This window comes from Coffea eugenioides, chromosome 1, assembly GCF_003713205.1.
Source record: "Coffea eugenioides isolate CCC68of chromosome 1, Ceug_1.0, whole genome shotgun sequence".
Lineage (NCBI taxonomy): Eukaryota > Viridiplantae > Streptophyta > Magnoliopsida > Gentianales > Rubiaceae > Coffea > Coffea eugenioides.
Window position 1 is genome coordinate 30,634,808 of NC_040035.1, and position 16,779 is coordinate 30,651,586.

A 16,779-nucleotide genomic window follows, 5' to 3' on the forward strand; every position below is an offset into this window, starting at 1 on the left:
GATAATAATAAAAAGAATAATGTTTCTACTATTCTTCTCTCTTTTTTTTTTTTTTATAAAAAATAAGAACGTTCATGGCTAGGCTTTTGTGCATTTCCATTCCTAAATCTAATTGTTTCATAGACATGTAAAAGGCCTAGACATATGCTAGTTTTTCCTAGATTGGGTTGCCTTTTACCAAATATTAGTAAAGGCTGCCTGTCTACGGAGCTGGCTTTCTCTAGTAGTGTGGCTGTAGCAATTATTAATTAGGTACTTGCTAAATATTATGTATAGCAAATGAATCTATAAGCGGTGTAAAAATATTGGGCAACAAAAGTTTCTTGCTGCCTCATCTGATTCAACTTTCTCCTTTTCTCAACTTCCCAGAAGATGTCATCTAATTTAGCAAACAAATCTGCATCAATTTTGGAAAATCTTTCACAAATTAATCGCTTGGCCAGTCTATTGAAAATCATGATACTCTCTGTTTTAGTCTTGTATTCCTGTTTGGTATTGTTTCACGTGAATCAATCAACGCTGCCAGCAAATTCCTTAGCTATATCCAAGATGGAAAAACCCACTTTACAATTGAACTCTGATGATTCACAGCTCCCATCAAATTCCTTGGCTATGTCAAACCCAGAAAAAACTCTTTTGCAATCAAACTCTAATGATTCTACTACTAACATTAGCCACCTGCTATTTGCAATTCTTGGTTCTGAGGGAGCATGGCATCACAGGAAGGGCTATGGAGAAGCATGGTGGAGACCGAATGTAACACGAGGGTATCTCTATCTTGATACAGCTCCAGAAGGAGATCTTTTGCCTTGGTCTTCAGCTTCACCTCCTTACAGGGTCTCAGAGAATATAGAGAAACTCATAAAAGAGATCGCTCCAGCTGTGCCTCCTATTATTCGTTTGGTACATACAATTCTTGAAGCGTTTAAGGAGGGGGATAAAGAAGGGTTCAGATGGCTCGTTATGGGGGATGATGATACTGTATTTTTTGTTGATAATTTGGTTGATGTTCTTGCAAAGTATGACCATACAGATTACTACTACATTGGCTGCCAATCCGATTATGTTAAGTCGAATTTTTGGTTCTCATTTAACATGGGATTTGGTGGAGCAGGAATCGCGTTAAGTTATCCTTTAGCAAAAGCTTTAGCAAAGGACATGAATGGTTGTCTGAGAAGATATGCACATATGAATACTTTTGATATAATTGCCATGTATTGTATATCTGATCTTGGAGTAAATCTATCTCCCCAGAAAGGTCTTCATCAGGTAATTAGATTTGCATTCATTGTACTGGAAAATTGATCTTTACCTCAAAAAAAGCCACGAAAAATATAGCACTAAACTTGCTTAATTTGTCATTGCTTTTTCATCAAGCCTATTGAACAAAACATGATACTGTTTAACGCTAATTTAACATTAGTAACAAAAGTCAGAACTTTGAAAGAAAGAAGCAATTTTGTTGTAAGAATGGTACTTAGCTTATTCTATATTTGTTTTGGAACTAGGCCGAGGAACAAATAAGGGACTGTTTTAGAACCCATTTGTATTGGTTTTTTTTTTTTGGTTTTTTTTTTCAACTCATCTTTTGGATACCTTCTTAAAGAGACGGAACTAGGGGGATGGGGAGGGCCTCTGCCCCCAAGTTTTAGAAAACTTTATTTTTCATTTATATAACATTTGTATTCCTTATAAAGTTGCAATTTTGCCTCGCCAACAACTTAAAATGATTTTACATAGTATATATAAGTTTAGCTATATTGAAGTTCGCCCCATCAATATGAACTTTCGGATTCCATCTATGCCTTCTCATGCACTGTTATGAAACCCAAGATTCCTTGCTTGCTCATGAAATCAAAATTTTTTCTTCCAATGGGGAAAAACAAAGAAAAAAGCAATCAAACCCATAAAGCTTATCGCCAATCACGACATTTTCTATTGCAGGTAGATATGAATGGCGACATTTCTGGTTTCCTATCAGCTCACCCCAAGACACCCTTGTTGTCCCTCCACCATTTTGATGAAGTAGAGCCAATTTTCCCTGGCATGGATCGTGCAGAAGCCATTCGCCACTTGATGAAAGCAGGAAATATTGACCAGTCACGTTTGTTGCAGCAAACTATCTGCTTCCATAGGAAACATAGATGGACAGTTTCCATTTCATGGGGCTACTCAGTCAATCTGTACGAGAGAATAATACCTAGGAGTTGGCTACAAATCGCTATTGAAACCTTTCAAAAGTGGGTAGCTCCAAATGAAAATCCACCACATTTTATGTTCAACACTCGATTCACCGAGAATGATCCCTGTGAAACTCCCCATGTTTTCTTCTTTGAATCGATGGAAAAAATGCCAGGAAATGTGATTCTTACAAGCTATTATCGATCAAGGCCAAGAGAGTTACCACCATGTTTTGCCAGTCTCCCTGCTGATTATGTGTCCCATGTACATGTTTACTCTCCGGCAACAAAGCGCAGACAAGTAAGTACAAGGCTATACATTTTTTCTGCATTTAATTTTCCTTGATTTTTGAAGTTTTATTTTGGGATCTCAGCATTCTAGAAGCATCTAATTATGCCAACTTAATTTGTTGGTGGAGTAAAAAGAAAGTGATAGAAACTCCATGAATGTTGCCAAATTCAAATTTATTGGAATTAGCATAACTTGGGTCTTCTTAGACATCCAATCAGAATCTCTCTCTCTCTCGCTATTTTTTTTTAACTAATTGATAATACAGTTATATAGTACCATTGATAAATCTAAGCAAGTGTCAAAGAAGAGATACTAAAATTGTAAATAGAAAAAATTCTGTACTTCCTTACAATTAAGACGTGAATTTACCTCAAAAAATGTTTACCTTCCCGAAATGGAAGGAAAAGAACTCACCAAGAATGGCAAGCATTACTTTGTTCTAATACTCTTTCTCCTTAAGTTTGTACCACATGGTTGAATGCACTGTGCGCATATTTCGTTATAAAGATTTTTTCTGATTTCAACATTTTGCATTTTAGAATTTTGATTTTTAATAAAAAGAAAATTATTATTTTTGTCCCTTTATCTTTGGGATACGGTCCAAAATAGTCTCTTATCTTGCACTATTAGCTAATTTAATCTCTTATATTGACAAACATAGTTAATGTAGGCCTTTTCATACCAAATTTAAAATTTTAAACATTGTTAATGTAGGACTTTTAATACCAAATTTGAGATTTTTAATGGAATTGGTCACATGTCGCAAACATGCACCATTAAGACACAAAAGGGGGAAAAAGTCAAACTAGTAAAACTCTCAATTAATTCTAGAACTCAGTTCAAATCATTATTTTCCCAATTAAGGAAAGCAAAAAAAATGCTAAACTTTAATTTTTTTTGAAAAAAAAATCTGAAATGCAATCAGAAGCCCTAATCCACAATCAAGCTCCGCCTTCCAAAATCAACATCTTTGTCCCCCCTATGACATACGTAATTCCTATAGTATGAGCTTTTAATGGAAAATAATAAAGTTAGGGTTTTAATTTGAAAAAAAATAAAAACTACCTCCAAATTTCCACAACTATATTATCTTTTTCCCCGATCATGATCAATCCATGAAGTAGTAAATTTTGCTCAACTTCCACAAGAACAGTAGGTAACTAAACTTCAATGAAAATTCCATGAGGAGAATTAGTTGGAAATTAAAGTTTAAGGTTTAATTCTCCAAATTGGAGAAATTGGGAACAGAGATTCGAGGAGCAGAGATTACTCTTTTTTAAATTTCTCTCTGGAAGTTTGATGGTGAATTCGAGTTCGGAATTATATATTAAATTTTCAGAGAACATTGAAGATTAGGGTTTTCTTATTCTCGCCAGTTCAGAAAGTTAGAATGAGTGCTACACTCTAGATTCAATTTTAACTTCAGTAAATCTGCAAGAAATCTCATGATATCTGATTATCCAAGTAAATGGTAAAGCCATCAGATAATACTACCAATTCATATTGAAGAAGTTAGGTTTCGTTATTCAAGTAATCCTTATATTTCAGCAGAATTTTTAATTTATATATTTGTTGGTTTACAGCATTCAATCTTTCTTATAAGGTTCAAGTCGGGTTATATAGCACTAATTCAAGATTTTGTTTTTTTTAACTTAGGTTGTTGATGCTTGTTGTCAATGTGTAAGTAACTTTGAAACACAAACTATAAAAAGGAAAAAGAAATAAGTAGCAAAAAATCAACTTTCTGTAACTAGATGAAAGCTTAATATTTGCCAATGGTGTATTATTATTAGGATGGAAATTTAAAAAAATAAAAATAAATAACTTTCCTCGCCATTTTAGGGTTAGGTGCTTGAAATACAGCCCAAGATGCTACCAATACACAAGTGCATCAGGTATAGATTTCCTTTAATTACAACCAGTTTTAGTCATATGATGACGGTAATCTGCCGATGTTTCTTCAATTTCATTGATACAATTATTATTTGGGCCAAATCAAGATCTCATGAATACTTTATTGTGCAAAATATTCAAAATAAAAGCTTTGTGTGCAATCTAAAACAGCAAAAGGTTAAAAAATGCAAGGTAGAAGTGGTCCAGTATCAAACGTTGTAGAATTGTTTTCTGTTGCCTGAATTATCAGGTGGAAATTAGGTGATTATGATGATTCAATATAAAGTATTCTTCATGGTGCCTAAAATCTCTGAACAAATATTACCTATAGTGATTCAACATGCTTCCTTTTTAGCAGATTCATTAAGGAGTTACCACATTATATTTAGTGCATTAAACTTGACAAGTTTTAGGAACACGATCTTACAGTTACATAATAACTACTGAATCGCTTTTTGGATGAAATAGAAAATCCCTGAGGTTAGATTAAATAAAAATGGATACTAAGTATTTCAAGAGATTTATGTTACTCCTGTCTAAAAGATTAGAGATTATATGTCATCTATCGACTTCAAACCCCTAAATCTGTATTTGTATCCTAAATTTTTTTTCTTGCTCCTTATCTCGTTGCTTTACAAATGTCCATTCTGATGTAAGTTGTGTGCCATTTCTTGTCCTAACAGAGCACTAGATGTGAATGCTGTGACGTTTCTTATACGGATGGGGCCAAAAATGCTGTCGTCAAATTTAGAGAATGCAAGAAGGATGAGATCATTGCGTAGGATAATTTTGATACATCATTTTCTTTGGATTAATTTTACGAATTAGTATTGGATATCTTATTATTAGTACTACTGTTATCATATCGACCATTTTACACAAATTCTTTTTCTAGAGTTTGGCTTTCGTAGTTGAAGCAAAACAAAGTCATGAAAGACTGAGAAATTTAAAATAGTCTTTAAGTAATTTTTTTCTATCTCTTCTTTTCTCTTACTTCTCTCTACTTCTTCTCCTCTTCTCAGAGGCCTTCTTCTCAAAGAGGGAGATCACACCCATAAGTTTAGTTTTATTTTGTTTTTTCTAATAAAATCTCTTCTAAGTTTTTTTAGTGAAAGTTTTTTATTTCTCTTAAGAGTTCCTAGTGAGAATTTTCTATTCTCCTAGGGATTTCTATAGAGATTTTTTTTTTATTTATTATTTTGTTATTAGATCTAAATTTATCTCAAATTTGGTTGTCAGATTTGAAAATTTTTAGGATGAAAATTTTTGACAAATCTCATTATCATTAATGGAGTTTAAAACTGTTGATTAATAGATCTGGTGATTATAACATGCATAGAAGTGAGTTATAGCAATTAATCTTATTAGAAGACAATTTTAAAATTTCTTACATTTTTCAAATTTGTTCATAATTTTCAGATGTATTGTTTCTATTAAATTGCAGATTTATAATTTCTAGTATATGTTTAATTTTCCATTAGAACAATGATGTAAATCAAATTGTACTTGACAATTTCAAGCAATCCATTAATGAAATTTTCTTTTGAAAAATGTCATGAATGATGAGATTAGTGAAGGTGTTAACGTGGGCCCAAGCTTGGCCCATTCAAACTGGCAACCAAAAAAAAGAGATCGTGTCTCTTGGAATACTGGATAGGCTGAGTTTGGACTTTAAATATGAAGCCTGATTTAATCATGAATCAAGTTTAGGTTCCATTAGATTCAAACTAAATTCAAATGAGCCCAAGTTTATGTCATGTACATACATACATATTTGAATGTGCGTAAATGTGTGTGTGTATATATAATGGTACTTGACTAATCTTTTAAGAGAAAAACAAAAGGGCAATTTTATCAGTTTACTTGACAAACAGAGAAATTTTCTTTGCCCACTAACTGTCAAAGGAGCTCCTTTTAGGTTCTTAGACTCCCAAGTTTCGGTTTAACATCATGAAAATGTAACTTAGACCAACAGACGAAAAAAAAATGAGTACTTTAGGCACCTATCCACATTACTAACACTTGACGAGCAATTGTCCCGAAAAGATCTCTCAATCCCTCTTTGTCTTGTATCAAAGCTTTTCAAAGTTTCATTTATCATTAGCTAAATTCTTGAGTGTGACTTTATGGTTGATAGATGAAAAGATTTAACAATAATGCTACTATGCTTGTCATATAGCAGCTCTAAAATGCTTTGGCTTCCAATAGCAATTTTGTGTAGGATTCCTTCATCCCCATGTGATAAGGGTTTATTTTACATATTTTTAAGTGTATTTTATTAGTTAATTTTGGTTTGATTATTTAGTTTTATAACTAAAATAACTAAGGTTTTGGTAAAAATCTACATTTTATGTTAAAGTGGCTAACATTACATTTCTATTGATTTTAATGGTAAAAACTTCATTTTCATGCAGGATTAGTGATTCAATCACCAAAGGATGTTAATTGAGGAGAAAAGTGGATAATTAGTGATGAATTTAAGTGATAAAGAAGAAATGAAGTGAAAACAATTTTGACAAATTTTTGTATTTTGACTATATCTGGAGCTACACATATTGGATTGAGGTGATATTTATACCATTTTGAAGGTAATAGATAGATCTAAATTTGGTATGAAGACATCAGAATCCAATTCAGCCGTTTTCTCAGTCAAAAGGTCGAAATACCAAAATTCAACACTGCTGTCCAAAGTTGAAAACAGGGGTTTGACCAGGTGATAATATTTCAATCATATCTCAGTCTACAAAGCTCCAATTGCAATTATTTTTGAAGCATTTTAAAGGTAATTCAAAGGGTTACAACTTTTGTGTTTTGTACAAAAGCTAGTTCGCCCTCCATCATAGAGAAAATTGCAGTTGAAGTGAGACCAATTTCACAGAATTGAAAACGCGAGTTGACAAAACGCGACTCCAAGCCGCGTTTTGTGTAGGCGCGTTTTGTAGCCGAAATTCTGCAATTTGCTTAGCCATTTCTCTTCTGTTCAGACTACTTTCCATCTATAAGTTGCAAGGGAATTCGGTGCACATGCTTCAGAAGACAAAAGGGCAGACAATATGGCTTATTTTCATGTCAAAAACCTTTGTTTTTGACTGTCTTAACAAAAGGAGATTTGGAGAATCATAGCAGAAAATTTGGACTGGTGAGGAGAGGAGCTTTTCATCAGTTTATATGCAGAGACATTTGGGAGGTCAGAGACTATCATACGGGAGAAAGCTTGAAGAGTGCAGAAATGTAGTTCTTCCATTTCCTTAGTGTAGGATAGTTTTAGCTAGTTAGTTTATCTTTCTTGTATGTTAGCTATATGAAGAAGAAGATGGAGGATGAAGAAGGCAAGGAGATGAACTCATGTGATAAGGGTTATATTCCTTCCAAACTCTTTATCTTTTGTACCTGATTCTTTTGTTGGTTAATATACAAGTCTGGATTTTATGTTATTTATGTGTTTCTAAAGTTAATGCCTAGAGTATGGATGAACTTTCTATATTTTGTTAGTAATGTTTATTTGGTGATATTATTTTGAGCAAGTTATTTATCACTTTTGATATTCTCATCATAATTAACTGGCCATTAATTGTGATTATCTAAGGTGTTAAATTTGTGATGAGAATTGGAATTTAATACTAGTTCAAGGATGTGATAAACATAAGGAGTTCACTCATGAAAGTAGAGGTGCACCTATGTGGTTTAAGTGACTTGTTTCATGTAATTTCATAGAAGAAATGAACTTGTAGTTAATTTCATAACCACGAGAGTAGGTATGGCTTAATTACAAGTATAGTTGATGCACCATTTTGGATCATTGAATACTACTATCTAGGCTAGTTATGGTGTAATTTCCTCATGCATATGAAACCTACTTTCGTAGTGAATCAATTATACTCATAACTAATCCATACCTATTCTCATGGTTATGAAATTAGCTACAAGTTCATTTCTTCAGTGAAATTACATGAAATGAATCACTTAAAACCACATAGGTGCACCTCTACTTTCGTGAGTGTACTCCCTATGTTTAGCACTTCTTGAACCAGTGTTAAATCTCAATTTTCATTGCAGAAACAACACCTTAGATAATCATAGTTAATGGTACCAGATTAATCATGATTTAAAGAGCCAAAGTTCTAAATAACTTGCTCAAATCATAGCAATCAAATAACCAAATAATAAACACTAACAATCATAGAAAGTTCAACCAAACCCAAGGCATAAACTTTAAAGATACATATTAAACACAAAATCCAGAACTTATATATTAACTAAACTTGGAATCAAGTACAAAAGATAAAGACTTTGGAAGGAATGTAACCCTTGTCACATGAGTTCATCTTCTAGCCTTCTTCATCCTCCATCTTCATCTTTGCCTAGCTAATAAACAAGATTGGATAAACTGTCTAAACTACTATCCTACACTAAAAAAAATGGAAGAGCTACATTTTTGCAGTCCAAGTTCTCTCCCGTATGTCACTCTTTTTCCTTCAATCTTGCAAGTTTTGGCAATATAAAGATAAAAGAAGTCAAGAAAATGAGGCATACACCACCCTTTTATAGCTGCAAAGTAGTTTTCACATGTCTGGCATTGCATGTGACTTGTTGGAAGTGAAAATAAGTTTTCTGCGTAAAGAGCAGCCTTCTCTGACCACAATCCGGCTGTGAGAACCCGTAAATTTTTCCCATTTTCTAGGTTTTATTCGGGTTACTGGCATGTTTTCTGTATTTTCTTTATTCAAAAAAAAGTTTCTAGATAATTTTTATGAGTAAATATAGTTTTAGGTGAGTTTTCTAGTATTGGTTAGTTTTTAAGAAATTAAGAGCGTATACCGGACGTGGGACCCACTAAGGCGAAAAGTTCGGAAAAATTCGGCCAATTAGATTAAGTTTTGGACACTGGGTTTAAATTATCGGGTGTTAAGAGATAATTCGAGGTTACCCAAGTGGATTGGTGTGAGAGGAAACAAAGTGATAGCTATGCATTTAATGAAGTGACAAGTGTCACTTAGAGATTGGTTGTACTTTATGACTACTATTCACCTTTTACCATTTGACCAAATAAATCAAAAAAAATTACCAAAAATTTACCATTTTCTTCTTCTTCTTGGCCAGCCACCTCAAGCAAAAAGAAAGGGAAAAGCTCTTCAAATACTTGCTTCTATCTTGCTCAAATTCAACAAAACAACCATTTGATCTTGCATTTGTTCCATAAAACCCCTTCACTTAGTGATTGTGAGGTGTTTGGTGGAGTTGTTTGGAAGGCTAAGGTGATTAGTTGCTCTCTCTCTCTTGTATTACTAAGGTGAGTAGTGAAGGACCCCTCTCCTCCATCTAATGATGTTTAATTCATGATTTGTGGTAGTTTAAGATGTAATTTTATGGATTATATCTTGATTTTGGTTGAATTGGTGAAGTTTTATAATTATTGGTGATTTTTCTGTTTTCATATGATTATTATTATGGGGTCATGTATGATGATTGGAAATGATATTTAAGGAAGCTAGAAGGTGGGAAAAGTGGTTAATTGCAGGAAATTTCTGTTTTGGAAGAAATTTGGAAAGTTAGGGTTTCATGTTCTTACATTCTGCCCGGCACTGTAGCTCATAGTTAGAGGCCGAATTGGTCTTTGATTAAAACATGAAAGTTGTAGGGAATGATATTTTAGAGATGCCTACAAAATTTCAGGCCAATCGGAGTAGCGTAGCTTGTGAAAAGACTGAAAAACCCCTGCTTCCCTGGTTTCACCCGAACTTGAGAATTGCTTCTGTAATTGGTTAATTTGGTTGGGAATACTTCTGATTTGGTTGTTGAGGTCTTCTGAAGAAATTTAGCCTGATGTCTTAGCTTTCGGATGGCTTTAGAATCACTTGATTTGGACTTAGGTAGCCTGATTTATGATGTTTGAACCAGAATGCGGTTTGTGAACTTGTTTTTGCGGTTCTGGTGTAGTATATTGCATTTTTGACCTGGTTACACTCGAAACTGGACAGAGTAGCCTTATTCAACATTGTAACCCTAGATCTTAGCTTCAAAACGGTGTATCTTTCACCTCCATCCGATAATTGTAGTGCCAATGGTGCCAAAACCGCAAACGAATGTCAAAAAAACTATTTTTTTGGGTTAGAACTTAATGCCATTTCCGGATTTTCCTGGTTTACTCTAGTGCTTATACATTCTAGTGGAACCTTATTTTGGTGGTATTGGTCATTGGTTATGACTTGTAATTGAGCCTTATTATGCTTATTTGAATGTTTTAGGACGTGACGGTGGTCCAAAACTCTCTTAGGCGGAAGTGCATGAAATATCATTTGCTTGATTGGTTAGTGTACCACTCACTTGTTGTTTACAATGTGGCTTTGGTATATGTGAACTTGATGCCTTGAAGGCTTATTTGCTTCGTTGAACTTAATTAAGTGAGGGTGTACTTGATCGCTCTCACCCATTTGGTATCTCATATGACTGTCTACTGTTTTACTGCAATGATTGAATGATACATGAAATACAGAATTGGTTCATGAATTTGGTGTCGCTTGGACGAGTATCCAACGACCATTACTGATACGACTGAGCTCAACCCTATTGGTAGTCGATTGGATCGAGCCGGCGAGGGCTTGGTCGTAAAAATTGACGAGCCATGGGGACTGTTATATGGAATCTTGTAGTAGTGAGACTCTTGATTCCGGTATACTCGAGTATTACCAAAGTTCTACAGTTTGGAGTTCGGGCCCGGTAGGGGTATGTTGGATGGAAGGAATGGAAGTAAAGTGGAGCCTACGGTTGGTTACTCTTAAACATTGACGGAGGGTCAATGAGATCCGATCAAGAATGCAAACGAGGAAAAGGACTCTTGAGAGCCGCCCGTATCCTTTTATCACCACTATTGATGTGTGCCTTTGCTTACTTTTGATGTATTGGAATGAAAAACTTGATGCTTATATGAACTTGGTTGCTTGAGTGGTATTATCTCACTGGGCGTAAGCTCACTCTATTCCTTTTGTTTTCCTTACAGGAAAATAAATACTTTTGGACTGGATTTGATAATTGGTTGCCGAATTGAGCTAGATGGACATATCTTTTGTATAGCTCCTTGATTGAAACCCTAAATGTACCTTTGGGTCCGTTTCTCTTTTGATTTGGCAAACCATACATATATCAACTTTTGAATAACTTTTGTATGCCACTTTGGATTGTATATGCTTAATTTCAACATGTAAATATTTGCTTGATGTTTGGTTGGGTTTTGACGTGTCAGTTACTATTCATGGCCGACTCCGGTTTCATTTTTTTTTATTTTGACATTTTGATTTGTTTACGCGCGGTTGTATGTTCCGGAACGTATTAGATCGCTTTAAACTGAACCGTTAGTCCTGGCGAGAGTTGGGTATGCAGTCCGCTAACCCCTTTGGTTCGCTTTAGGGGAAGGTGGGGCTGTCACAGGTGGTATCAGAGCCTAGGTTTGAATTGGCCTGGGCGTATTAGAAAGGCTCGACTTGAGGATTATGTTAAGTATGTTCCTTAAGGTTATTTACCTTTATTTACTCTTTTGGTGTAGGATTGACGGACGGGGTGAGTCTAGTGATAGCCCTCCGGGCGAGCGACCTCGTGGAGCACTCCCAGTGATCCTATACCAGATTCGGCCAAGAGGGGCCGTTGTGTGTTGGAGCCCGGCTAACCGCCTCCGACGTTGCGAGTGTCGACACAAGTACGCTTACCCTAACGCTCTAGTGTTGGCCGTGGCCGAGGAGCGTAAGGAGTTGGCCGAAGATAAGGCTAGGCTTGAGGCCGAGATGAACCAGCTTAGGGCGGCCAATGAGAAACAGGCTGAGCGCATAAAGGGGCTGGAGTACGACGTGCTTAAGGTAGAGGATAGGGTTGATGACCGCTGCACTCAACTTAGGGAGACACGTGAGCGCGAGTCTAAGCGAGCTCGAAAGGTTAAGGTTCGAGCCGCATCGATCCTAAACCTCTGCGCCGACGTGATCGAGGGCGTGAGTGACGAGGACTCATGTGCGGGACCCGAGGCTAGGGTTGGATCCACCCCGTCGGGTGGGTCTACTAGCCCATCGACGGACTAGGTCTCGACTCCTAGGTTTTTGGGATAGTTTTGTTTCTTGTATATAGGGATAGGGAAAGAACCTAAGCTAGCCGTTTGGTATGTTTGGCTTAGCTACATGTATAATCTTTTGATAAGGCCATTCCCCTGTGGCTTTTCTATGTTTTGACTTGACTTGACTGTACTTGATTTGACTGTACTTGGCTTGACTGGTTGTGATATGTGTGTTGTTTGACTTTGTTTGGAATGTATATATATGTTATTGTAAAAGCTTCTGAGGTTTTATTTACATGCCTTGTTATTCTATTGTTCTAGTACGTTTGCCTAGACCAAGTAGAGTTCATGGAAGGTACACGTAGTGGACGGAGACGTGGGCGCGAAAATAGACAACCCACACCAGACAGGGGTACTGGGGAACCCTCATCTGGACCTAATCCTGACCCCAACGTGCAAATCGCTGCCGCTATGCAGCAAATGACCAATTTGATGGCACAAGTGGTGCAGCAACAGGGCCAAAACCCAAACCCTAATCCTGGAAACCCTGGCAACCATGTCGAGAGCGAAGACAGAGCTCTCGAACGATTTCAAAAGTTTGCTCCACCCAAGTTCATTGGGGGGCCCGATCCGGATGTCGCCGAAAGGTGGCTCGAGAAGATGGTCAATATTTTTGCGACCTTGCACTACACCGAAGAACGGCAGGTGACTTTTGTCGTTTTCCAGTTGGAAGGGGTGGCCCGTTCTTGGTGGAACGTAATACGGCAAAAATGGGAACGAGAACAAACGCCCAGGACTTGGGTGAATTTCATAAGGGAATTCAACTCGAAATTTTTCCCTCCTCTAGTTCAGGAGAGGAAGGAAGATGAGTTCATCCGACTCCGCCAAGGGACTCAATCTGTGGCGGAATAAGAGAGTTAATTTACCCGCCTGTCCAAATTTACGCCTGAGCTGATCATGACCGAACAACGGCGGATCAGGCGCTTTATCCAAGGCTTGAATGTCGAAATCCAGAAGGACCTCGCAGTGGCTCAAATCAATGCTTTTAGCGAGGTCGTGGAAAAGGCCCAACGAGTAGAGAGTGCTAGATTACAAGTCCGGAACTTCCAGGCAAAGAAGCGGGGTTTTCCTGGGAGTAGTTCAGGACAAGGTGAGAAGAGTACCCCCTCCAAGTTTGGACGAGGAATGGGAGGTGGACGACAGTCGGGTTCAGGTAGAGGGACTCCGTCTAGGGGTGGCCAAGTTGGGCGAGGCCAAAGAGGAAATTTTCACGGAGGCTCAGCTTCAGCACCTCGCGGTCCCTGTGGGCATTGTGGGAGGCCAAACCACACAGAGGATAATTGCTGGAGGAAGGAAGGCAAATGTCTGCGTTGCGGAAGCGCAGACCACCAGTTGGCTACTTGTCCAGTCCTAAAACAAGACGGAAAGGGAAGTCAATCACCGTCGAGGACCAATGCTGGACCAGCTAAGGGAGATGGGTCCAAACCTAAGGTGCCAGGTAGAGTGTATTCGTTAGAACCCCAACAGGTCCCAGATTCCTCAGAGGTCGTAGAAGGTACGATCCCTATTTTCCACCGTTTTGCCAAAGTTTTAATTGATCCTGGTGCCACTCATTCCTTTGTTAACCCTGATTTCATATGTGGCATCGATATAAAACCTGCTAGTTTACCATACGACCTAGAAGTTAGTACACCTACGGGGAATCAACGTTTGGTTACTAGTATAGTTTATAGGGATTGTGAAGTGTGGGTAGGAGAGAAGAGATTGTTAGGGGATTTAATTAGTCTGGCCATCAAAGGATATGATGTAATTTTAGGTATGGACTGGCTAGCCAAGTATAATGCCCAACTGGATTGTAAAATGAAAGTGATAGAATTCTGCATTCCGGGTGAGGCAACCTTAAGGTTGGATATAAGGGGTAGGTTAGCCTCATCTGCTTTGATTTCGGGCATTCGGGCTAGGAAACTGCTAAGTAGAGGGGCGCAAGGATTTTTAGCCTTTCTAATCAACATCCCCACGGATAAGTTAAAAGTGGAGGACGTGGCCATAGTAAAGGAATTTTTGGATGGATTTCCCGATGAGTTAGTAGCTCTACCTCCGGAAAGAGAGATAGAATTCAAAATAGATCTGCTACCTGGAACCTCACCTATCTCAAAAACTTCATACCGAATGGCCCCTGCGGAGCTCAAGGAGCTAAAGTTGCAATTACAGGACCTTCTGGAGCGGGGATTCATTCAAGAGAGTGGGTCTCCTTGGGGAGCCCCTGTATTGTTTGTGAAGAAAAAGGACGGTGGTTTGAGGATGTGTATCGATTATCGGGGCCTGAATAATATTACGGTTAAGAATATTTATCCACTGCCCCATATAGATGAGTTGTTTGACCAGTTGCAGGGAGCGGTGGTCTTCTCGAAACTGGATCTCCGCCAAGGGTATTACCAGTTATTAATCAGGAAGGAAGATATTCCGAAAACCGCCTTCAACTCGAGATATGGGCATTACGAGTTCGTAGTTATGCCCTTTGGATTAACCAATGCTCCTGCCGCCTTCATGGACCTAATGCATAGGGTTTTTAAGCCCTACCTGGATCGATTTGTCGTAGTCTTCATCGACGACATTCTGGTCTATTCCAAAACACGTGAAGAGCATGAGCAGCACTTGAGGATTGTCTTACAAACCCTAAGAGACCATCAACTGTACTCAAAGTTCAGCAAGTGCGAATTTTGGCTGGAGAAAATTTCTTTTCTGGGACACGTAATTTCTCAAGAGGGTATTTCAGTTGACCCGGCGAAAGTAGAGGCTATGACAAATTGGAAGATGCCAGAAAACCCCACAGAGATCCGCAGTTTTCTAGGGCTAGCTGGGTATTACCGACGTTTCATTAAAGACTTCTCTAAATTAGCAGGTCCTTTAACTTACCTGACAAAGAAACATGGTCGGTTCTTATGGAATGCCCGATATGAGACGAGTTTTCAAGAATTAAAGAAAAGATTGACCATGGCTCCAGTGCCAGTCTTACCAAACGGAGTGGACGGATTTGTTGTGTATACTGACGCATCACGAGAAGGCCTGGGTTGTGTATTAATGCAGAACCGTAATGTGATCTCTTTTGCCTCTAGGAAGTTGAAACTTCATGAGCAAAATTACTCGACCCACGATCCGGAGCTAGCCGCTGTTGTTTTCGCACTGAAAAAGTGGATACACTACCTATATGGGGTGACCTTTGAAGTGTACTCGGACCATAAGAGTCTTAAGTACCTCTTTTCACAGAAGGAATTAAACATGAGGCAGCGACGGTGGATGGAATTGCTGAAAGATTACGACTGTACTATCAACTACCATCGGGGAAAAGCGAACGTGGTGACCGATGCCCTAAGTCGCAAAGCTCAGGTAGCAAGCTTAAGGATCAAAGAATGGGATATGTTAGACTCCGTGTGCGAGTGAAAACCCTGCCTTGGGAGCCATAAAGTGATTTTTGGTAACATTAAGGTAACCTCCACCCTCTTGGAGAGGATTAAAGAAGCTCAAAAGAAGGATTTGATGGTACGGAAGTGGGAAGAGAAAGTGGGAAAAGGATAAACAACTGATTTCAATTTTAGTCCTGAGGGTATTTTAAAATATCGAAACCGGATAGTGGTGCCAAAGGATGAAGCATTGAAAATGGAGATTCTAGAGGAAACCCATCGGTCCAAGTATACAATCCATCCGGGTAGTAGCAAGATGTATCAGGACCTGAAAGGAACCTATTGGTGGGACAATATGAAGAAGGAAATCGCTCTGTACGTGCAGAAATGTCTTGTTTGCCAACAGGTTAAGGCGGATCATCAAAAACCATCGGGCTTGTTACAACCCCTTGAGATACCTGAGTGGAAGTGGGAAAACATCACCATGGACTTCGTTTCAGGTTTGCCGCGAACGCAGCGAGGACACGATGCTGTTTGGGTGATCGTCGATCGATTAACCAAGTCGGCTCATTTCTTGCCGGTAAACATGAAGTATTCCATGAATAAGTTGGCTCAACTGTACATGGACGAGATTGTAAAGCTGCACGGTGTTCCTGTGAGCATCGTCTCCGATAGAGATCCCCGGTTCGTATCTCGGTTTTGGCAGAAGTTCCAGGAGACTTTAGGGACTAAACTCAATCTAAGCACCACCTATCACCCTCAGACGGATGGACAATCGGAGCGGACAATCCAAACTCTCGAGGACATGCTACGGACTTGCATTCTGGACTTTGGAGGTAACTGGGGTCAACACATGACCTTAGTAGAGTGTGCGTACAACAACAGCTACCATTCGTCGATTCAAATGGCTCCATACGAGGCACTATATGGACGAAAATGCCGATCACCGATCTACTGGGACGAAGTTGGTGAGAGAAA

General features: G+C 38.2%; 1 protein-coding gene across 1 annotated transcript; it reads left to right on the forward strand.

Annotated features, from left to right (window-relative positions):
* The first annotated feature begins 549 nt into the window (after positions 1 to 549).
* On the forward strand, positions 550 to 12,428 carry LOC113770239. Its single transcript, XM_027314649.1, has 4 exons — positions 550 to 1,269; positions 1,945 to 2,481; positions 5,049 to 5,143; positions 11,906 to 12,428. The coding sequence occupies exons 1-4, from the start codon at positions 550 to 552 to the stop codon at positions 12,426 to 12,428; spliced, it is 1,875 nt and encodes a 624-aa protein (XP_027170450.1).
* Positions 12,429 to 16,779: the final 4,351 nt, after the last annotated feature.